The 23,751-nt window shown below is 40.8% G+C and overlaps 1 protein-coding gene and 1 non-coding gene across 5 annotated transcripts in view; both read right to left on the reverse strand.

Moving 5' to 3' along the window:
* Znf317 (zinc finger protein 317) overlaps positions 1 to 23,751 on the reverse strand; it is a 65,053-nt gene that overhangs the window by 37,356 nt on the left and 3,946 nt on the right. For 3 of the 4 annotated variants that reach the window (XM_008827705.2, XM_029561307.1, XM_017797062.2), the window contains exons 2-8: positions 14,514 to 14,577; positions 11,441 to 11,551; positions 10,493 to 10,620; positions 9,883 to 10,009; positions 8,873 to 8,968; positions 7,413 to 7,495; positions 5,089 to 6,429 (exon numbers count right to left, since the gene is read on the reverse strand). In XM_008827705.2, coding sequence (XP_008825927.1) covers positions 5,113 to 6,429; positions 7,413 to 7,495; positions 8,873 to 8,968; positions 9,883 to 10,009; positions 10,493 to 10,620; positions 11,441 to 11,471 — 1,782 coding nt within the window. In that variant the 5' untranslated portion in view covers positions 11,472 to 11,551; positions 14,514 to 14,577 and the 3' untranslated portion in view covers positions 5,089 to 5,112. Of the gene's footprint in view, positions 1 to 4,123; positions 6,430 to 7,412; positions 7,496 to 8,872; positions 8,969 to 9,882; positions 10,010 to 10,492; positions 10,621 to 11,440; positions 11,552 to 14,513; positions 14,578 to 23,751 lie in introns of those variants that run through there. The other variant, XM_008827588.3, reaches the window with a different exon arrangement.
* LOC115069527 lies at positions 16,062 to 16,204 on the reverse strand. The gene has a single exon (XR_003848787.1). It is a non-coding gene; the product is annotated as a small nucleolar RNA SNORA48 (small nucleolar RNA).

Here is a 23,751-nt window from a genome sequence, read left to right on the forward strand (position 1 = left end):
AAGAAGAAGAAGAAGAAGAAGAAGAAGAAGAAGAAGAAGAAGAAGAAGAAGAAGCAGCAGCAGCAGAAGTAGAAGCAGCAGCAAAATAAGATATTTAAAAAAAAAACAGTGAAGTTATGGTTAAGCAAACCATTTACAGTTCCAACTACATGAGAACCAAGGAAATGGAGTACTACAGAGTACAGTGACATTGCTTGGCCACTACAGAACGAAACATGAGGCACTTCCTCAGAAGGCATGCCAACCTCACCTCAACTTGCCTCTACTCTAGAGACTGAGAAGCTGAAATGCAGTTATCTCCTGAAGACTTTTGTGAAGGTTATTTTCCTAAAAACATCAGGCAGTCAAGAATATGTACAAACCACAGCATAGGTTTAATATATTAATCCCATTTAACAATACTCTTACAGTGTTTTTCCTCTTAGCATTTATCATCATGCTGTTGTATACATCTGCTTGCATATATCTGTTTGCAGCCTCACTCCAAAAGCTTTGTGCAGATTCAGTGCATAAGGCTTGTATATAATCGCATAGTAAAGGTCTCTGAATGCATGAAAAAGTAGACAATATACTATTATTACTCAGTTATCTGTGGGGGATTTGTTCCAGGAGGAGGCCTTGTGAACATTAAAATCTAGACCAAGGCTACAGAGTAAGACCCTGACTCACAAAACAAACAACAACAACAAAAAAAAAAAAAACAGAGGGGAGGCAGTGCTGAAGAGAGATGGACCAGAAGTTAAGAGTGCTCACTGGTTTTGTAGAGGACCTGGGTTTGGGTTCCAGCAGCCACATGGTGCCTGACAACTGTTTGTAACTCTAGTTCAAGGGATCCAACATCCTCTTTTGACCACTTCAGGCACTGCACAACATGGGGGTACTTGACCTGCTGATTACATGGATGTGTACATGTAATAATTAGCTATACACTTTGGAATTATTTCTCATATGTGCTACATTTTGAAATCTGTTTAAAAACAAGTAGAAAATATTTTTACACAATTATTATAGAAATGACCTCGGTGGGGTAGGAGCAATGGTGCAGCAGTTAAGATGAGTTTGGCTCCCGGCACCAACATGGCAGCTCACAACTATCTGTAACTACAGTTCCAAAGGATATGATGCCCTATTCTGGCCTCTTTTGGCACAAGGCATGTACATGGTGCATATAAATACATGCAGGCAAAACATTCACACACATAAAATAAATTTTTAAAAAAGAAAGTAAGAAATGACCTTGGCATATTATTGACAGGACTTAGCAATTTCAAACTCCTGGAAATATATTTTGAAATACCAAGAACCATTGTCTTAAATGGAAAATGAAACCACAGCTCTATTTATCATAGTGACTTACTCCACAGCCACACCTATCATTAATTATCTGTCCACCACCATACCTACCATGAATTCTGCAAAGTCTTTCTACCTGGTTTCTAGTTGTGCCCTGCCCATTTCTATTCCATCAACTTAAAAGCCACTATAATCATCTGGAAAACAGAAATGGTTACTCCTGTATTTATTTCTCCAATGGTCTATGGTCTTAGCTACCAGGGAGCCTGAGGCAGGGAAGGTCACTTGAACCCAAGATTTCAAAACCAATCTGGGTAACACAGTAAACTCCTGTCTCCCACTCAAAATAATAAAACAAACCCCTCCACTAACTTCCTACCTCACTGAGCATGGTACTCTATGGCTTTTGAACTGCCAAGGATTCGCTTCCTCAGATTACAATAAGGCACACACTTGCCATACCTCTGCTTAAGTACCCATTTACCCATTTACACTAAAGTGCTGCTGAAGCCCGACATTCCCTCTCAACACTAGACTTAATGTTTTAACCACCATAGTTGCCACTATTTGATACACAATAAACTGATGCACTGGATACTGTCAAGTCAAGCAGAATGAAAGCTGCAACAGGGTAAGGATCTTGAATCATTGTTTTAGAAGATTCTAGGTATCAATGAACAACATCTATCATAAAGAGACATTCATTCTGAAGTCAGACACCAAGGTTCAAATCTCAGTAATTACTTACCAACACGCTAGTCTCAGACAATTAACCTAAACTCTCATGCAAAATGGAAGTGCTAACATATGCTTCCTTGGGCATTTATAAAAACTAGCAGATGATACGACTTTGGTCCAGTTAATATTTTTAAGTTTACAATGGATATACTAGACTCTAAGTCCACTGTTGAAACAGTCTGGATTTAACAATGGAATGACTTAATTTCTGACTGTAAGACAAGTTTATTGAGGTGTACCCCTGTAGTAAGCTGAAGAGCTACTATACACATCCATCAAAAAACAAATAAAGCAAACAAGTATCTACATGTATCAACAACTTGAAATGTATCTCTAATTTAACAAGCATGAAACTGGCAAGACGGCTCAGTGAGTAAAGGTGCATGCTAAGCTTGATTTCCTGAGCCTGTTGCTCAATGATGCTCATGATGGAAGGAGAGAACCAACTCTTGCTAGCTGTTCTTTGATTTCCACATGTGAGCCCCTCCCCAAGACAAATGACTGAAGGGATAAAGTGTTATTAAAAAGAGATGTTGGCTGATTATTAGTCTTTTTTAAAAAAAAAGAAAAAAAGAAAACAGATACCCACTATACCTGTATGTACAGGTAGCAGTGATAAACACCCAAATACCAATGGTATGGGTTCTGGATAGTTTTCAGCAGGGTTGGAAATCCACTTCTAACCAACAAAGCAGTCAGAAAAACAAACATCCATCAGTTGTATTGTTTTATCAGGGAATAGTAAGCTAGAAGGAGCAAATCCGGAACCCGTGTACACACCTCCAGAAGCCACAGGACAGGATTACTGTGACTTTTCTAGTGTCCTCTTTAGACTGTGGCTTTCAGCTTCAGGGTTACAGACAGATTATTTTATTTTTAACATGAGGTATTGATTCTTGCAAGGTATGATATGTAGGGGCAAAGGAACAAAGAACAAAATGAGAAAAGGGGAATCCAGATTAATAGAACCTTTTATCAAGAGATTTTTCTCAAGAAGCCAAACATGGGCCTCTGCATATTTGTCAATGGCCAGGGTCAGAGAATGTAGACAATACTAAAGAAAATCTGTAACAGAGTTCTTAAAATAGCACCCTTTGTTAATTGGATAGAACCTAGATTCTTTTGACCTGGAGGTTAAGAGTAGATACTGAGAAAACAATTAGAGGTCTATGTCGGGACAGAAGGCCACAACCACCCAAAGGATTCATAGGAAGACTTCATGCTTTGACCACAATGCCTGTGACACAGGTACTCAAAAAATATCCATTACCCAATAATACAACACAACTCTGAATATGCCACTGGTCAGGTTAAATTCTCCCAAGGGAAGCTAAAGCAAGAATGAAGATATAGTAAAAAATGCTATATACACATCTTTAATGAGGTCCAAAGGCTATCCAGAGGAGCATACGCTTAAAAATAATAAGACCAAGAAAATTAGTGGGCTTCAGTCTGTTTTCATGATGAAAGACTGTACAACCCCATAGATGATTAGATAGATAGATAGAGAGATAGATGATAGATAGATAGATAGATAGATAGATAGATAGATAGATAGATAGACAGATAGATGATAGATAGATGATAGACAGATGATAGATCGATAGATAGATGATTGATAGATATAGATGAATGATAGAGATAGACAGATAGATAGATAGATAGATAGATGATAGACAGATAGATAGTAGATAGATACAAGATAGATAGATAGATAGATGATAGATGACTGACAGATAGATAAATAGGAGATATAGACAGATGATAGATTAGATAGATGATAGATGATAGATGATAGATAGATAGATGAGAGATAGATGATAGATAGATGATAGATTGATAGATAGATGATGATAGATAGATGATTGATAGATAGATAGACAGACAGACAGACAGACAGATAAAGGGAACTGTGGCTAAAATCATTTCCACAGACAGATTTATCAGTAGTATAAGTGTTCATACATTTCTGGAAAGAACTGCATTTCACTGAATTTTTTTTTTTTTTTTTTTTTTTGGTCTTTTTGAGACAGGGTCTCCCTGTAGCCCCAGCTGTCCTGGAACTCACCATGTAGACCAGGTTGGCCTTGAACTCACAGAGATCTGCCTGCTTCTGCCTCCCGAGTGCTGGGATTAAAGGCATGTGCCACCACGGCCAGCTCACTGACTTTTTTTTAAAGCTCTAAAAAGAATTTCTCCTAATGCGAGGGTTCACAGGACTCACAAAAACAGATGAATTGCAGTAGACAATAATTCAGGAATGAGATTGTTCTCAAACTCAGCAATACTATTTTCTTCCATATAACCCTTTGCCGTGTATGGCTTCTTTGTATTATAGGATAGTTAGCAGCACCTCTGATGTTTTCCTGCTATATAGCCAATAGCACCACTCTCCCCGTTCTCAAAACCAAATAAAAAAAGTTTGTCCAGACATTGTCAAATATGTCCTGCACAGCAAAGCTGCACTGAGTTGAGAACCACCGTCACTGAGCAAAGCCTGGCAAAGCTTTTTTTATAAACAAGTGTATCAGAATTTGAGGGCCATGTACAGTCTCCGCCACAAGCTTTTACTCTTTAAAAATGAAACAAGTACTTTGGCTTGTGACCCACACAGAAATAAACAGAAGGCCAGGTGGCTCATACTTTCACGGACTTTCCCACATTCTTTACTTCATACATTTTTCTCTTTACTGTGACTTCTCTTTACTGAGACCAGGAAAGCTTTCCTAGTTGTTGTATTGACAGGTATTTACCCTAGTGTGCCCAGGTGACAAATGTTACTGATGTCATGATGTTATTTTTACATTAAATAACAAGCTGAGGCTTTGTTCCCTAAGTTCTTGTGTGTTTAAAAGCTTGACATATGCTGAAAGTTTCTCCATACACAATACAAATTTCATCCCACTTCCTGTGTTCTTACAGATATCCCAAGTGTGGAAAACCAACTCAAGTCTTCCCAGTCTTTGCACAAAGGAGATTTTCCCCTATGCTCGGGGTGTGATTTCGGATTCTCTGAGTGGACAGCTCATAAAAAATTTGTGACTTTGTCATACCTACCATGTTTCCTTTGAGTCCAAGTACTCACTGAAGTCTTTTCCACACAGATGGTGCAAAAAGCTTCTCTCCTCGGTGGGTTTTTACATGGCTTCGAAGGGATGAGTGGTCACTGAAGGTTTTCCCACATACAAGACATTCATAGGGCTTTTCCCCAGTATGGATCCTCCGGTGCACATTAAGGTTCGAGCCAATGCTGAAAGATTTCCCACAATGGTCACACTCGTAAGGCTTCTCACCTGTGTGACTTCTCATGTGCGTATTCAGGGTGGACTGGTTCCTGAAGGCTTTCCCACACTGCCGACATTCTACACGCTTCCTCACCAAATGGATGCTCATGTGCCTCCTCCGTGAGAGGTAATCGTTGAAAACCTTTCCACAGGCAGCACATTCATAGTGTCTCTCTTGAGTGTGTATCTTCCTGTGTGCAGTGAGGTTGGAACTTGCACTGAAGGCTTTCCCACAGAGATCACATCCATAAGGCTTCTCTCCAGTGTGAGAATTCATGTGTGTCTTCAGGATGGACTGATTCCGGAACGTTTTCCCACACTGGCGACACTCAACTGGTTTCTTCACAATATGGATCCTCATGTGCTTTCGCCGTGACAGGAGGTCACCAAAGGATTTCCCACACTCTTTACATTCATAGGTTTTCTCTATCATGTGGTTTTTCTTGTGTAGATTAAAGTTAGACTTCCAGCGGAAGGCTTTGCCACACTGTATACACTCATAGGGTTTCTCCCCAGTGTGGTTCCTGACATGTTCCTTCAGGTGGGAGGGGTGCTGGAAGGCTTTCCCACAATCCTGACATTCATAGGGCCTTTCTCCAGTGTGTGTCCGCTTGTGGGCAATGAGGTGGCAGCTCCGACCATAAGCTTTGCCACACTCATCACATTTGTAAGGTCTCTCACCAGTATGAACTCGCATGTGTATCTTCAGTGCTGAGAGGGTCCGGAAGGCATTTCCACACTGACTACAATCAAATGGCTTTTCTTTCAGGTGTGTTCTTGCATGGCTCCGCAGAGCTGAGGGGTCATTGAAGGCTTTGCCACAGTCACTGCACTTGTAAGGCTTCTCCCCGGTGTGTATCCTACGATGTCTTGTAAGGGAAGCACTTGTGGTAAAGGCTTTCTGGCACTGGTGACACTGATGCATTTTTCTGCCATCATACATGCTCACATGCTGAGTGAAGTGGGTTCTACTCTTGAAAGAAACTCCATAGCTATGGCGGTGATGGGGCCTTTTGTTTGTGGGCCTTCCCACTGGCTGAGTAAGGGGAGTGCCCAGGCTGAAGACTTCAAACAAGTGGGCATATTCAGATTTCTTCCTGAGATCAGATTTTTCCTGTTAAAACATGAAAGCTGACTTTGGCATTTTCCACATTATTTTTTTGGTGCTGATGGTTGAACCCAAGGCCCCATAAATGCTCAGCATGTGATTTAGCATTAGACTACCATCCCAGTCTCTTTCAGTCTTACTTCTTAATCCCTACATATTTAGTATCAATAGAAGCACATTACTGTGACTGAAGATGTCATACTTTGTACAATGTATGTTCTTACCTCATCTGAGCAAAGAGAAAGGTGGCTGGAAGTGGTGGTGGTACTGACTGATAAATCTAGTACTCAGAATGGGAGGAGGATTTTGTGTTCCAGGCTAGCCTGGGTTATACAGCAGGACTTTGTCTCAAGATAAAAACAAAAGCAGAAAAGGTGGTGCTACGCCATTAGGCTCTATGTACACTACTTTACAAAGCTTTTTTGCATACAAATTGTTTACTCTTTAAAACAAAATTTGAGCCCCACCACTCATAGAAATACTTACTTATCCGACCTATAACTGAAAGTCTGAGGCTAGGTTTGGGATCCTCTCCAAATTGACAAGACAGTAGGTATAAATATCAGTGGGTTCCACATCCAGATTTCAACAATCTCAGTCTCAAACTATTTAAAGACAAAATAACTACATTTATACTAAACATGTGCAATTTTTGTCATTAATTATCTGGACAATACAGCAGAACAGCTATTTAGACATTTTACATACCACACTGTATTAGCTATTACAGGTGCTGTAGAGATAATTTAAAGCATACAGCAGATTATATGAAGGTTATATGTAAACAATGCAAAGTGCTATTTTATACAAGGAAAATGAGCACTCTGAGATCCTGGTATCCATAGGAAGTTCCCCTTCAGCACTTCTGGAACTCTGTTTCCTCTCAAGGATGCCACTTGACTGATTCTTGAATGAACTCATTTTCTAACTATGGTAGCCTCATTCTTTTTTAATGTGCAAGAGTCAGAATTATCCCAAGGAAATCTTACCATCGTCATACTAGTGGATGCTTCCTCACCAAAAAGATCTTCCAAAAGAATAGACCACTTGGTCGTAGATGGAGTCTCCCAATCTGAAACAAAGTGGAAATTATAACTTATTATAAAAGAAAAATGACAAGATGATAGTGATAGAAACAAGTAGACTTCTTGGTAAATACCAGCCATGCACCAGGTAAGGGAAAAACAGCAAACACACAAATGGGTAAAATGATCATCCAAAACTTTTTTCCCTGTGTTGAGATATTTGGCAGTGGAGAGGAAATATAAGTCAATTCAGTGTCACACTAATAACAAAAGAACTCAGGATGATTGAGTAGAAAAGAATGAGACAGTCTTGAAATTATCTAGCTATCACAGGGTTTATGAGAAATGATACACTGTAAAGCAAACATTCCTAAATCTCCTTGGTGATATTATCTAGCACACATCCATACTTAAGTTTGGAGGGTATTTGTCCAAGGGGTTTACAACACTGAAGGCTTCATCCTCAGTCCTGCGACATAAAAATGGCAGAACCTTTAAAGGGATGGGGTGTATTGTGAGGTAATAGGTCACTACTGGCACAGCCCTAAGAGAGAATGATTCGTCTCAGAGAGTGAATTACTTCCCATAAATAAAGGCTGTTTCATAAAGGCAGGTAAGGCAACTCATGTCTATAATCCCAACATTCAACAGACTGTGGTGGGAGATCATGAGCCTGAAATCAGCTTGGGCTACAGTGATACCCAGTCTCAAAAAAGGAAAGTAAAACAAAATAGAAAAACAGTAGACTCATAAAACATAAGCATTGGCCTCTCCTCTCACTCTTGCTTCCTGTATCACCAGATGATGTCAGTCTTGAATACACTATCATACTATAATGATTAATCTTCATCGTTAACACAACTAGATTTAGCTTCATCATGGAAACATATCTCTGGGTATATCTATAAAGCTGATTCTGAGAAAAGTTTAACTGAGGAGGAAAGACCAACCTGAATGTGAACTGTAGCATCCCATGGGCTGGGAGGAGGGGAATCTCAGCTTGACAAAAGTACAAAGTGAGCTGAGCACAAACATTCATCGTTCTAAACTTCCTGAATGCAATTCAATGAGACCAATCACCTCACATTTCTGCTTCTGTGCCATTCCTGCCCACATGGACTAAAACACGGAACTCTTAAGTCAAATAAACTCTTCTCTTAAGTTACTTCAGGTATTTTGTCACAGCAACTAGAAAGCTGATTATACAAATGCCATCGGTCACACTGACATAGCTGGCAAAGAGACCATGATGGCAATATGTTCCTGAGCTTTCCGAACAGTGAGCTAAATAAACCTCTTCTGTTTATGTATTATTTAGCTGGGATTTATTAAGAGAAAGAGAAAATGGATCAATGCTTTCCCTCCAATCCTATGCTGACTAGAGTTAACAGCCAAAAGCACATCTGTGTCTGGTGCTCACCCACCTGGAGATGTACCTTGCTCAGTGTCTCTCTCCTCCATCCTTAGCTCCTCTTCCTGTTCCAAGTGTGAGATGAGGCTCGGTTTGCCAACCTGATACCCTACTCACAGGGAAACACACATGTTGAAGAAGGACTGTGCAGAGAACAACCCCTTACACTGCAGTCAACATTTTGGTCTTTAGGATTTTTCTGAAGGTGAATAAGGCTGACTTAGAGCAGCAAAATGATGGTGTCACATTTCTAAGGAACACAGTAAAAACTTTTCATAAAAAAACAAAACCATATATACCCTCAATTTCTGCCCTCTAAAAAAATGGGGTTTTGTTTAAGTAGCACTAGATTTAGAAGCCAAGGCTTTGCATGTGCTAGAAATGCAATCTACCACTGAGCTTTTACCCCTAACTAAACCAAGATGGTGAATTTTAAATTTTGTCTCTGTGTGTGTCTCTGTGTGTGTGCACATGTGCAACTGTACATACTGTGTGTAGTGTGTTCACAGATATGTCTCTGGGTATGAGAGCATATACACATGCAGGACAAAGATGGAGAATACTGGCTGTCTTACACTATCACTCCCCACCTTTGTCACTGGAGACAGGGTCTCTCACTGAAAATGGAATTTAGTTGGAAACAGTAAGTCCAAATGATCTTCCTGTTTCCAATGCCCACCAATCCCACAGCCATGGCATTAGAAACATATGTGGGACTATGCCCCATTTTTTATGTGGCTGCTAGGGATTTGAAGTCAGGTCTCCATGCTTATGCAGCAACTGCTCTAATCCACTGAGCCATCTTCCCAGTAAAAAATGGGAACTTCTTATCACACAAATTTATGGCCAAGCTCAGACACATTTGAAAACCTCCAAGGTCATTGTAATGGCCAGGTCTCTATACCCCTGAAAAGGTCAGAGCAATGGGTACAGCTTATTCTCAGCTGTGTTGGAAATTCCATCCAGTTGCTGTAGTAAATCAAGTACACAGGCAAACAGATGAGGGAATGTTAAGAGCCTTACCCAGAGATGTCAGATGGCTATAGTTCTCTAGCATCACATCTTTGTACAGTTTTCTCTGGGAAGAATCCAGCAGAGGCCACTCCTTCTCTGTAAAGTCCACAGCAATATCCTGGAATGTCACAGAGTCCTGGAACAGTACACAGGTTTCAGATCAGTGAGAAACCAGCTCATAGGACTACAGAAGAGGCTGAACACAGGGCATGAAACACCTGATCTGTGATTTCAAGATGTGGTCTGTTGAAGGTGTCAGCATCTATGTAGGGAGGATGGCCCCAGACACCTTCTCTTCCCTCTCAGTTGATCTGGACCTGTCTCCTTGTACTGACAAGGGAGACGATTGCTTTCCATGTATAGGCTGTCCTGAGAGTTCTCAGCTTTATTTCTCCTGTCTCTAGGGCTAAGCTTGAGCAGGTTTGAGCACTACGCAAGCACAACAGAAATACCTGCTACTCCCTGATAGCAACCCCAACCATCCAACTTTCCTTGACTCTCCTGGGCCTGATCAGACATGCACTAGCTTGGATGAAAATCTGAAAGAATTCTAAAATGCAGTGGTGGTGGTGATCTATAAAGCATTTGTCCCACCGTTGGTCCTTAAGATCGTATGTACCCGAGAATAACGACTGCTTGGTGTATAAGGTTCCAAAACATGGCAGGAAAATAGATCCAAGTTCTGTGGCTGGGAATGAAGAGGAAATTCTGACTCCTGGTTATCTGTAGATTCTTGATTGGATACAGCTAAGAGGAGGAAAAAAGATCTTGAGATTCAACTGCCCCTGAATAACTATGAGTAAACACGTCTGCAGAACACACACACACACACACACACACACACACACACACACACACACCCTGTCCCACACAGATACTCCATGTTTATTAACAAATCACAGCAGTCCTGTTTCTCTCAAAGACAGAAAAGCGAGTGGTGGGATACATAATCTGAGTAATATTCAGGTTATATATGCTATGCTGTTCCTGAAATGTTTAGGACCATGTTTAATTTTGGTTATTTTTTTTCCAAGTTTTGGAATCTTTGCATAAACATAATAAGATTATTTTATAAACAGAACCCAAGTCCAAACACAAAATCATTTATTCTTCACAGTTATACACTCAGCTAAAGGTCATTTGAGGTATTTTAAGTCATAGCAACCTGTTGTGTGAAGTTAAGATATACAATTTTCCACTTGTGGATGGCACGTCCATACTCACAAAATTTCAGATTGTGGATTCTCAGATTAGGGATGCTCAACCTGTATAGATTCCCAGTTTTTGAGTGAAGAAACTGAAGTCCTAAGAGATGAAGGTATTACCCTGCTCAAACTTATCACAACATCAACAGATCAGTTATTACCACCTTTACCTTCCTCACATGTCCAGAATACATACTCTCTTCTCTGTCCCAAACCCAGAGACTAATTAAGACAGTCACATGGGCGACTACTACCACTGCTCAGCTCACTCGTCCTGGCTTTGCTGCCCTCCATCTACATATCCCTTTTACTTTAGGAGAAACACATACTCAATTTCTGATGTCAAGCATGCAAGAACTTACCGAACATGGGAGACAGACTGAGGGCAGCCATTTTATGTGAGTAGGGTGACTTTGAGAGTCTATGGAAAACCAGGAAGCAAGATTGTTCTCATTGACTCTCTCAGCTGGCATCTGTGGTAAAGGAAAAGTCATCAGCAAAAGTCCATGGTTGTCTGTTTTTCCTGCCTACTGAGGACAGCTTAGTTCTGCTTCTTGGCATTTTCTCTTTTCACCAGCAAGCTGTCTGTCCTTGGGCCTTCATTTAGAAAAAAATTCCAAAGTACCTGGTAGGTCTCTGATTTACCTAAATAGGACCCAGTTTCACTCTCCTAAATGACTGTTCAATTCTCATTTCTCATTAAATGAATACTCTGGCCCCATGCTCTTGCTTATTTTTACCCTCAATGTCTGTCATCATTGAAGATGGCTCTACTCATGAAGGAGTTCTGTATAGGATCACAAATTCCCATCTCCAACATCCTTAAATCTACATTCCACACCAGTACCCACACCCTTGGGTCACTGCTTAGACTTAATCACCACTATAATCAGCTTTTCTTTCCAAACAATGGCTCAGAAATCCACTCCACCTGGGAATACAGCTCAGTGACAGAATACTTGTCAAGCATCAACAAGAACTTGGGTTCCATCCCTAGTGCCAAAGAAAAAAGGGAAGGAAGAAAAGAATGAATATGAAGTCCTAATTACTTTCTATTGTGATAAAAACCAACTTGGGGAGGAAAGGGTTTATTTTATCTTATATCTCCTGAGTCACAGTTCACCTCTGAGGGAAGTCAGGGCAGGAATACAGGGTAGGAATCTGGAGGCAGGAGCTAAAGTACAGACCATGGAAGAACTGCTTACTGGCTGGCTCTCTGGTCTGTACTCAGTCTGCTTTCTTCTATAACCGGGGTAGGGGTTGGGGCAAACTCCCACAGTGGGCTGGGGCCTCCTACATCAACCAACAATGGAGAAAATACCTCACAAGTTTCACAAGTCATGCCCACAGGCCAATCCAATAGAGCCCATTCCCAACTGAGGTTCGCTCTTCCCAGGTGTTAAGGTGACATCTGAAGCTATCTAGCATATCTGGTCTCTAGACAAAATATCTTATCTAACTGGCTTATCCCATTGTCTTTCTCATCTAAGAGAGGACCCAGGCAACCTATGTATTTGCCATATAGGTGCCTATCAGATACCTCTTCTCACTGCCCCAACTGTCCAGCTGAGATCTGTCACAATTCATCACATCAACAATGTACCTGTATCTTTCCAGCAGATGATTAGCCCTACTTGATTTCAACCATCTGCCCCCCGACCCTCATTAGGAAGGCCAGTCTGCATAATGTGAGTTAAGTCACACTGGGTGCATGGAAGCTCAGCATCCTTAGCACTAAAGGGGCACATGCGATTAATTTTTTTTTTTTTTTTAAGTATGCTGGTTAATCTCAGGTACTAAGTGAAATTGCATCAGCTTTTCTAAATTAAAACCCTTTTGTGGGCTAGGATACAGCTTATGATAGAGCACATGGCTAGCATGCCCCAGGCCCTAGCTTCCATTCCTAGCATCACCCCTACAGATATAGTACAATATAGTGTGCTTGTGTGTGTATGTGTGTGAGTGTGTGTGTGTGTGTATATGTGTAATAGAATCCACAGTCATATTTGGTTGCCCACATCTGTAATCCCATCACTTAGGAGGCTGAAGCTTGAGAACCACAAATTTGACCAACCTAACCTACATGAGACTATATCTTTTTAAAGAAAAAAAAAGGGGGTGGTGAACAACCCAAAAATTAAAAGAAAAAAACAATTTACAGAAAAGGCAATACTTGAGAAGGGGAAGGAGGTGACGATGAGCAAAGCACAATACAGAATGTGTATCAAGCCCATTATTTTGTATAATTAATATACATTAACTTAGAGGAGAAAAAAGAATAACTGCAGGGGCTGGAGAGATGGCTCAGCAGCTAAGAGCACTAATTGCTCTTGCAGAGGACCCAGGTTCAATTCCTAGTACTTACATGGTGGCAAAACAACCATATATAACTCCAGTTCCAGGGGATTCAACACTCTCTTCTGGCCTCTATGGGCTTTGCACAACATGGGTGCATTTACATACATGCAGGCAAAACACTCACACACATAAAATAAAAATGATAATAAAATATTTTAAGCAAAGAAAAACTACATGATAGGATTTAAATGGAAAGATTACAAAAGTCTAAGAGTTAGAACAATGTTAAGAAAGAAAAACAAACACGGAAGATTTACACTACTAACTTCCATGTAAGAAAAAATTTCTAAATAAGGAAAAAAAGCAGGGCTAGAAAGAGACCTGCATATGCAAATGATTTTTCAGTAAGGACATGAAGCAATTCAAGAGGGGAAAGAGTCTTCCTAATCAGTAATGTTAAAAGAACTCAATTTGAAAAGTGAACTTTTACCTTTATTTTCACTGTGAACAAAAACAATTACTTTGAATTTTAAAAACCTTTTAAAGGGCTGATGGTGGAGACCTTTAACCCCAGCACTCAGGAGGCAGAGGCAGGCAGATCCCTGTGAGATTGAAGACAGCCTGGTCTACACAGCAAGTTCCAACCCAGCTGGGGCTACAGGGAGACTCTGCCTCAAAATGAAACCAAACCAAATAAACAAAAACCTTTTAAGACAATCACAGAGAATATCTTCAGTGACCTCTGCATTATACAATGACTATAAACAGGAAGGTGTAGGCACAAGCCTGTAATCCCAGCAGTCAAAGAGACTGATATATGTAATCCAAGGTATTGATGAGGCTGAAAAAGGCTGAGAAGAGAGAAAAAAACAGAGGTGTGGGGGGAGATCAGGGAAGGGGAATGGAGAGGTAGCAAAAGGGAAGGTCAGGGGGAGACAGCTTACAAGAACTGGCAATAAATGAACGGATAAGAAAGTGTATATATATGTAATTAAGTAATGTCTATGGAGTACTGACCAGCTTAAAAGGAATAAAATTCTCACATATGTTACCACACACATAAGCTTTGAAGACATGAAGACATGTGTTCAGTAAAATCAGCAAGACACAGGAAGGCAGAGGAATGACTTCACTTACATGAAGTCCAACAGTAGTCAAATTCCTTCATAAAGACAAGAAAGCAGAAAGCTTATACCAGGGTCTGTGGAGAGAAAAGTGGGAGTTATTCTTCAAAAGCTTCCAGGTTTTAGTTTAAAAAGATTGCCAAGTTCAGGAGCTATCTAGTGGTAACGGCAACACAATGTGAATGTGTGGATCACTGCACAATGTACTATACAATGAAGCTAGTTTTGGTATGTTTATCTATATATCTAAAGTGCTAAAAGCTATTTCATGGAAGGAAGACCAAAGATAACCATGAAGACTATATACTTCAAAAACCTAGAAGAAAATATTTTAGACATTTTTACCATTATTATAAATGAGGAAAGTCAAAGATGAAATGTTAAAAAGAGATTTTTTTTTAAATGAGGTAAGGTATTATACACAAGGCTACCTTTGAGCCCAATGAGCTCAGTGTAGCTGAGGCAGGCCACAAAATTCTGATTCTCCTTCCTCCACCTTCCAAATGCTGAGAGCGCTACTGTGGGGGTACGTGCCTATCAGCCAGGCACTTGGGAAGCAGAGGCAAGATTACCATGATTTCAATGTCAGCCTTGGCTATAAAGTGATCCACTTTCAGAGGATCTGATATCCTCTTCTGGCTTCCATGGGCATGTATGCATGTGGTGCACTTACATACATGCAGGGAACACTCATACACATAAAAATAAAAAAAAGTACAAATAAATAAATCAAAAAGGTCTTTTAAATTGTGGTATTTTAACTGCACATATCATTGAGGTAACACGATGTATTGATATATGTAAATATATTATGCAGTGTTTAAATCAACATAAACATGTCTCCTGATTAACTTGACTGAACTTTGGGAAAAGGTACATATTCATATTTGTTGGTATTTGTTTGCTACAGAGCATCATCTTAGTTTGGATTCCTTTGTAGGAATTCTTTAATACTGCTAATACATTAAAAAATATTATGGACTATGTAGGCTACTTTCCAGTCACAATTCATTAAAATAAATAATAATCAATTCAACCAGGAAGTCATTCCTTTAATCTCAAGTACTCAGGAGGTTGAGGATCTTAAGCTTCAGGTCAGCTGGGGCTGCACAGTAAGATTTTATCTTAAAACAATGACAAAAATAAATAAATATTAGAAAACTAAATTTAACTAGGAAACCAAGATTATAATTATTAAGATAATAACTAAACTTGACGAGTATTAATCTACCAATATACACATACTCTCAAGTTTTACACAAAAGAAAGTATATGTATATATAAACTGAGATCAAATGAGATTAAGCATCATTCTTTTTGGTTATTTTCTCCCCAGTTCTAGGAACTGCCTGATCCTTATCCACTGATCACCGAGTTGCTTGTCCTTTCCTTACAAACGTTTAGGTTTCCTGTAATCCTAATGCTCCTTTGTTTCTAACAGAATTTTCTGCTACCCTTTCATTAACAGCATACACATTCTATTTTCTGCACCACCCCTTACAGGTTTTTCTTTACTCAGTGAGGTATACCCTACCCCTCCTTTTTGCTTTTTTAGCAGTAGGATTGTGCCTGGGCATGAAACAACTTTAGCCACTGAGCCAGGCATCAAGCTAGGATGAACAAAGGACTACCATCCTGCTGTACCCCTGACTGATTTAAGAGCACCACCACCAAAGAGGTGTCTCTTTGCCCAAGGCCACGGTTCCCTACCCCTACTTTTCTCATTCTACATTTAACTCTTCATCCATTTGGACCAGTCTGCTTTGAAAGTATACAATTCCTCCAATATCTTTTATTAAAGAATGTATAATTTGACAAACGTGAAATGATTTCTTTAAAAAGACTTATGAAAACGAGCAAAGGAGACCTATGTGGATGGTTTCGGGTCCTTTACTTTTTCAGTTCCAACAGAGTTTATCAGCTCAAAAGTTCACTGGCTCAAGACTCAAATCTTATATATCCAAATATTTTAAAAATTGCCCCCCCACCAAACAAAACCCCAAATCTGGCCACGTTAGGCTCACCTGATTTACATACATGTTTCACAGCACAGCTGTTAATTATTGATGCGACATATTGTTTTCACAGTTTTCTACACCAGATTCTCTGCCACACTTCAGAGTGACATGCCCTAAACAAGTAAGCCCTTTTTACGTCCCCAGAAGCCACTGCCCTCCTCCTCTGCTGGGTAGGGACAAGACAGCCTTCCTGTCCCAATCACTGAGCAGAATCCTGTTGCAAGAGACGACTCCCATATGTCAGTTCACTGCCCAGTCAAGTCTATGTGGACTACTGCCATGTCCAAGCTCCCTTGAGCCCCTATACAAACTGAACTGCTAATACATAAGAGAACAACATGGATTCTGGTACACTATCACCACCATATTGTTTTAATATTTTTCTGTAACTAATGTGTCTCATCAGCATTTTTCTTCATCAAAAACATTCAACATTGGGAGCTGGGGACATGGCTCAGTGAGTGGAGTTTGGAGCCCCAGAATCCACAATCCACATAAAGGCAGGCATAATAGTGCACACCTGCAAATCCAGTGATCCTATGGCAAGACAGAGATGGAGACTGGAGAATTCCTGGAAGCTTGTGGGTCAGCTATAGCTAGCCTGGTCTGTACAGCAGCAAACAAAGAGACTCTACCTCAAACAAGGTAGGAGAGGACTAACACTTAATGGTTTTTTCCACTCTCATGCCACAACCCCCACCCTAGACACACATACACACAGGGGTTGTGGAGTGGGGGGGCAGATTCTATGCTACATAGTAAGTTCAACTCCAGCCTGGGCTACATGAGACTCTGTCTGAAATGAAATTCAATACTGAGGCACTGTGAGAAACAGAGAAAAGGAAACGTGTTTATACCCTTGGGTGCCGCCTGACTATCCTGGGTTCTCTAGCATATAAGCACTAGTTCTCAGCCAACCTTGGAACAGGTCCTATGGCTATAATTAAAAGAATCTTAGGGGTCAACTGAGTAATAGAAACTGAGAATTGACATTTTGAACTGGAAATTCCAGAAACCCTCATGAATAAGAAGTACCAGAAAACCAGGAACTAGGAAAGTCCTCTGCCACTTAGTTAAACCATGGAGTGGGGTATACAGAGATGGCACAGGTGGGTAAAATGCTTGCTGTACAAGCATGCAGACATGAACTCAGATCACCAGAACCCACATAAAAGCTGGACAGAGTGGCCATTGTAGGCATTTGCCTGTAATCCGAGAATGTGGTGGAGGGGACAGCAGAAGGCTGGGGGCTCAGTGGATGACCATCCAAATAGAAACAGCAAGACCCAGGTTCTGTAAGATCCTGTCTCAAAAATAAGGTGGAAAAGTGACTGAAGGAGACAGTCAAATGTCAACTTCTGGGTTCCATGTGTGCTGGCACAGCTAAGGGCATCCATATACTGGGAGCAAACCACACACACACAATGAACAGAAACAAACCTGGAGTGAGAGTGGCCAGGAAGTTTGGAGCATTCTACAAAAATGGGAATTTCTTGAATGTGAAATATACATCAGAATAAAGCATCATGTAGTGTAAAAATCAACTGCAGACTAGGAATACAGTTGTCTAGCATGGTTGAAGCCCTAGGGTCACTCTTCAGTAATTAAAAACCAACAGCCAGGAGGCTAGAGGCCTGGCTCAGTGGTTAAAAGCTCTGTATACTCTTGCAGAGGACCCAGGTTTGGTTCCCAGAGCCCACATGGTGGCTAAAGACTGTCTGTAACTCCAGTTCCAGGAGATCTGATGCTCTCTTCTGGCTTCCATGGGCACTGGATGAAAAAGGTATACTTACATGCAGGCAAAACACTCAAGCACATAAAATAAAATAATTAAAAAAAACAAACAGCCAATTGCTCAGTGTCTCAGCAATAGAGCACAAAAAAATAGTTGCAAAAGAGTTATTTTTTAAAATATTTTATTTATTTATTTATTTTTTGACAGAGCATAGGGTAGGGGTTTATTTAGAAGAGTGGGCACCCCGCATTTACAGCTGTGCTGTAGCAAAAAGTTTCTACATGCTTTACAAGTTTGTAAGATTTGAGCTTTTGGTGAAGCCAAGGCGAGACCAAGCAGCAAATCTGTCTTGTCCTCAGAGAGCAGCACTACATAGGACCTCAGGATACAGATAGATGGAAGGATAATCACTTCTCCAGTTTGCTCTGTGAGGATGCCCCTGACCTTCATCCTGCCCAGGGCCGTGGTGTCACCATACCCTTTAAGAACCTGCTGTGTGCCTCTCCATCTATGATCTTTGTGGAGGAGCTTTAGGTACCAGGACTGGAGCACTGGAACAGGAACCTTCCATAGGCCAATTCCATACTTGCTTCCTGTCATTTTAGCAGGAGCCTCCATCACCCAGCAGCCACAAGCAATTTCTTAGGGCTCTGATCTGGATCTTCAATAAAGACAAATGGAAACTGGATCCCAACCCTGTCTGAAAAATGACAGAATACTGCAATTCTGTAACTGATGATACCTTCCCTTCTCAGACGAATACATGAGAAAATATTTTTAAAAAAGGAAAAAAGATAAGGTAACGTTCGACATTTGTGAATATTTTATTAAAGATATTAAAGAAGGAATTTAGGCTGGGCATGGTGGCATGTATACCTTTAATCCCAGCACTCAGGAGGCAGAGGCAGGTGGATCTCTGTAAGGCCAACCTGGTTTATATAGCAAGTTCCAGGCCCAGTGGGGCTACAGGAAAGGAAAGGGAAGGGAAACAGGGAAGGGGAGAAAAGAAGAAAGAAAAGAAACAGGAAAGATGGAATTTTAGACTCAACTACATTTGTAAAATACATTATTAATGTTTTCATTAACTTTTTTATGTTTGTGTGTCTGTGTCTATCTGAGTGTGAAGGCACACATGGAGGTCAGAGGACAATTTTCAAGAGTGAGTCCTCTCCTTCCACCACATGTGCCCCAGGGATTAAGCTCAGGTCAGCAGGCTTGGCAGCAAGTCCCTTTACCCACTGAGCCATCTCTCTGGCCTAATGCTTTCATTTTGATTTTTACATGCTATTCTACCAAATAGGCATATCAACTGAGAAGCTGTATGTCAAGATATTTTAGAATGTTTATGATTTTTCACCAAAGGAAAACATACACTTGAAATAGATCCTTGTGGCTAAGTTTCTATAATGGTTCCCCTTTAGAATCAATTTCCACATAGTGAAAGGGTTGGCCAACAATTATTGGCACATTTAAGCCCTTCATTAAGTATTAGAAATTATCACCTGAAACGCTTTTTCTGCAATCCTGTTAATAATGTACATATTTTTTACACGAGGACAAAAAAAAAAAAAATCTTACTAGTCAAGTTTTTTTAATCATTGAAAACTAGGCAAGAGACCAAGTGTGATGGCACCCAGGAGTCAGAGGCAGGCAGATCTCCGTGAGTTCAAATTCAGTCTAGTACAGCCAGGACTACACAATAAGACCCTGTGCCAAAACAAAACAAAGCAACGGGGACAAACAGAACCAGGCAAGTGATGCAAAATACATGTTCAGAAAGAGAGCAATATTCAATAGCTTGTAAATATGAAAATAAGGGGGAAGCAAATGGAAGATGTAACTCCATGATGAGTACCTACCTGGCTCATACAAATGGGTAAAGCTCTGGGATCAATCCACAGCATACATATATACATACACATACACACACACATATACACACACACACACACACACACACACACACAAATGGGCTGAGAAGGCCCAATATGCAGAGTGCTTGCTACATAAGAATGAGGACCTGAGTTCAGATTCCCAGCACCCATGTAAGAAGCTGGGTGTAGCAGCAACAGGTTAGTGAGACAAAAAGATCTTGGGGACTCACTGGCCAGCAATCTAGAAAAAATAGCAATAATCAGGCTCAGTGATACTGTCTCAAAAAAAAAAAAAAAAAAAGGTGAGAAACAGCAGAAACAGATGCTCAGTGTTGACCTCTGGTCTACACAACACACACATACACACACACACAGCACTGTTTAAATTCCATAGACTTTGCTCTGATTAGGACCTAAGCCCCATTATGAGAAATGTCTTCTATGGCAGAATCTCCTAGAATCTCAAGGAAAACCAATTTAGACAGCTGTTATTAGCACCAACAGTTGTGGAAACGGGCTCAGAATTTGCCTAATTTGACCGAAAGCACCACAACAGGAACTAGAGGGACAGATCAGCAATTAAGAGTGTGTACTGCTTTTGCAGATCTGAATTAGAATCCCAGTCCCTCATCTGGGGGCTCACCACTGCCTATAACACCAGCTCCAGGGGCATTTGGCATCCTCTGCTGGCCTCCGTGGGCACCTGTATTCAGATACACAAACATATAGACACACAGTCACATAACTAAAAATAAAATAAATCTTAAAAGAATAAAAAAGGACAGCAACACAACAAATTGGGAGGGTGGGCACTGACTTCATTCTTCCACTGGAATGGAGGAGCTGGAACTGAGGGTTAGTTGCTCTGTTATTATGTGAGTGACAAGTTAGGCTGAAATAGAATCAAATCAGTATACCGTCACTATTCAACTGATGCAGTTAATCCTCAACAAATACTAGTCCCCTTTCCTTTTCTATCACCCAATGTGAAGAAATGCATAAATGTTAATGACTACTCATTGATTATTAGACACTATTATATCATGACCCAAGCTGAGATCAGGTTTTGCTGCCTTTTAAACATAAAGGGGTATTATGGACCATCTCGGGTAAAGCTTAGGACAATACCTACCCCTTTCAAGCAGAAGTGACAGTTGTCTCTTTCTGTATCACCCTGTCTTTGGGCTCTAACATAATAGATAACCACCAATGGGGCCACAAAGGCATGACACCTTTAATCTCAGTACTCATGAGGAGGCAGGCAGATGATCACTGTGAGATAAAGGCCAGCCTGGTCAAAAATACTGAATTCCAGGCCAGCAGCTGGGATTACAGGGAGACCCCCATATCAAAACAACAACAACAAAACAAACGAACAAACGAAAACCCCCACAATCTCTCTACCCTCAGTTTCTACTCCTTTCTGTGGATCACACACCCATTTTTTTTTTTTTTTTTGGACACAGTAACATCTAAACTACAGCAACATATGTACATCTGTAGCAAACAAAGCTAATAAATACGAATATATACTGTTTTTTTATAAAATTCAAAGTCAAGTTGACTTACATGTGGTGGTACACACCTTAATCTCAGCACTTGGGAGGCAGAGGCAGGAAGATCTCTATGAGATCAACGAATGCAGTGTTTACTACGTTCAGGGTTTCTGCAGACTTCATGGGGACATATTCTATTTTAATTAGTTCTTTGAGAATTTCCAACAGTGTTATTTCATCATATTTACTACACTCTCCCAATTCCTCCAAGGCCTACCCCTCCCATCCCTTCATGCCCAAAGTTGTGCCCTCTTTGATTTTTGTTGTTTTTTTCCTTTAAAACAGGGTCTCCTTGTAGCTCCAGTTGCCCTGAAACTTGGTACATAGACCAGGCTGGATCTCCATCTCAGAGAGATCTGCCTGCCTCTGCCTTGCAAGTACTAGGATTAAAGGCACGCACCACTACATCCAGCTTTTATTAGCATCGTTTTTTTTGTTTGGTCTTTTTGAGACAGGGTCTCCCTGTAGCCCCAGCTGTCCTAGAACTCACTATGTAGACCAGGCTGGCCTTGAACTCAGAGATCTGGCTGCCTCTTCCTCCCATGTGCTGGGACTACAGGCGTGCGCCACCACTAGAGTACTGAGGTCTAGACAGCCAGGGCTGACAGGGTCCAACTAACATTCTGACACTTAACAATTCTGGTAGCACTGTGAGTTCAAGCTGTCCGATTACCAATTGCTCAGTAAAATCTCTTTGTACCAGAAGCAACTGAAACCTCTGGGCATGTTGACCATTGATGATGGGCAGGAGGAACCACTTAGGAACTGTGCCTTTTTCTCCTACACTTTTGCCTAGAAGTGCTCACAGTCCACTGGTCAATCAGTTGCTTTCTCTCCCAAGGATCCACAAAGAAAGGCCAGTAAGCATTATCACATGCTATATACCTCATTTGTTTAATCCTCTTCCTACATGCCCCAGTGGGGGAGTTTTTGATTGTGTCTTGTTCACTGTTTCAGAGCTGGAATAATGCCTCATATAACAGAAAAATATACAGCAGGTCAAACAATGAATGGAACAAAACTGGTCAACAATTACCTTCATAATGACAGCTTCCATAAGGCCAGCACCTTGGCAGGATTACAAAGATAAAGGTCAATGAGGAACCTGGAGGGCCAGGAAAATTCTCAAAGCTCCAGTGAAATGAACAGGAACCAAGATGCTAGAAATAGCCAAATAGCTTAGCTCAGCTCCTTGAACCCCTGTTGTCTACTACATGTCCAAAATACGAAGATGGTCCATGTTGGGCCAGCTAAACTTTTTCAGTGTTCTATAGTATTGCAAACTCGGAAGCCAGTGCAGGGCAGTTTCTCATTTACACCACTTCCAGGGCATAGTGATGCTGGATGAAGGTCACAAATCAGTGGTCTTGAACACAGATGTAGCACAAGGCAGCCTGGAAGATAAGCATGAATGTCTAGAAATAGCAATGAGCTCTATGAATTCAGAGAAGCTTTCTGTAAGATACAGAAGACAAAACAGTGATAACCATTGACTGGGTGTGGCACACATGCCTTTAATCCCAGCACTCAATAGGCAGAGGCAAGGTGGATCTCTAAGTCCAGCCTGATCTACATAGTGAGTTCCAGGCCAGCTGGAGCTACAGGGAGACCTTGTCTCAAACAACCCCTAACCCACCGCCCCCCAAACCAGTGATAATCAGAATGATAATACTGAAAATAAATCAAGATGCACAGACTTTGCCGAGCTAGTGAATATTTAATCTCCCTTTTACTTTATACTATAGTGGAAACAGTTCCACTGCTTATGACTACAAATTGCACACTTCTATTTCAATCCAGTCTTCCCTTCTACGTCTGTTATTTTCACAAATTTCATTAATATTCATATCTATGTTTCTCTTCATTATAGGGTGAAACAAGAGGGTATCCAGGAATGTTCATCACCATCCCAGCTGGATCATGCAAGATAAGACATTAAGTTCAGTTGGCTTTTGTTCCTTTCATTAGGGTGTTGAACCCTAATAGGCACTATGGAAATCACACGTAGACTCTGAGTGAGTGCCTCCCTGAACTGGCACCCTGGAACCTGGTAGACTTCATCCCTAGA

Source organism: Nannospalax galili, unplaced genomic scaffold (assembly GCF_000622305.1).
Source record: "Nannospalax galili isolate Female #2095 unplaced genomic scaffold, S.galili_v1.0 scaffold470, whole genome shotgun sequence".
Lineage (NCBI taxonomy): Eukaryota > Metazoa > Chordata > Mammalia > Rodentia > Spalacidae > Nannospalax > Nannospalax galili.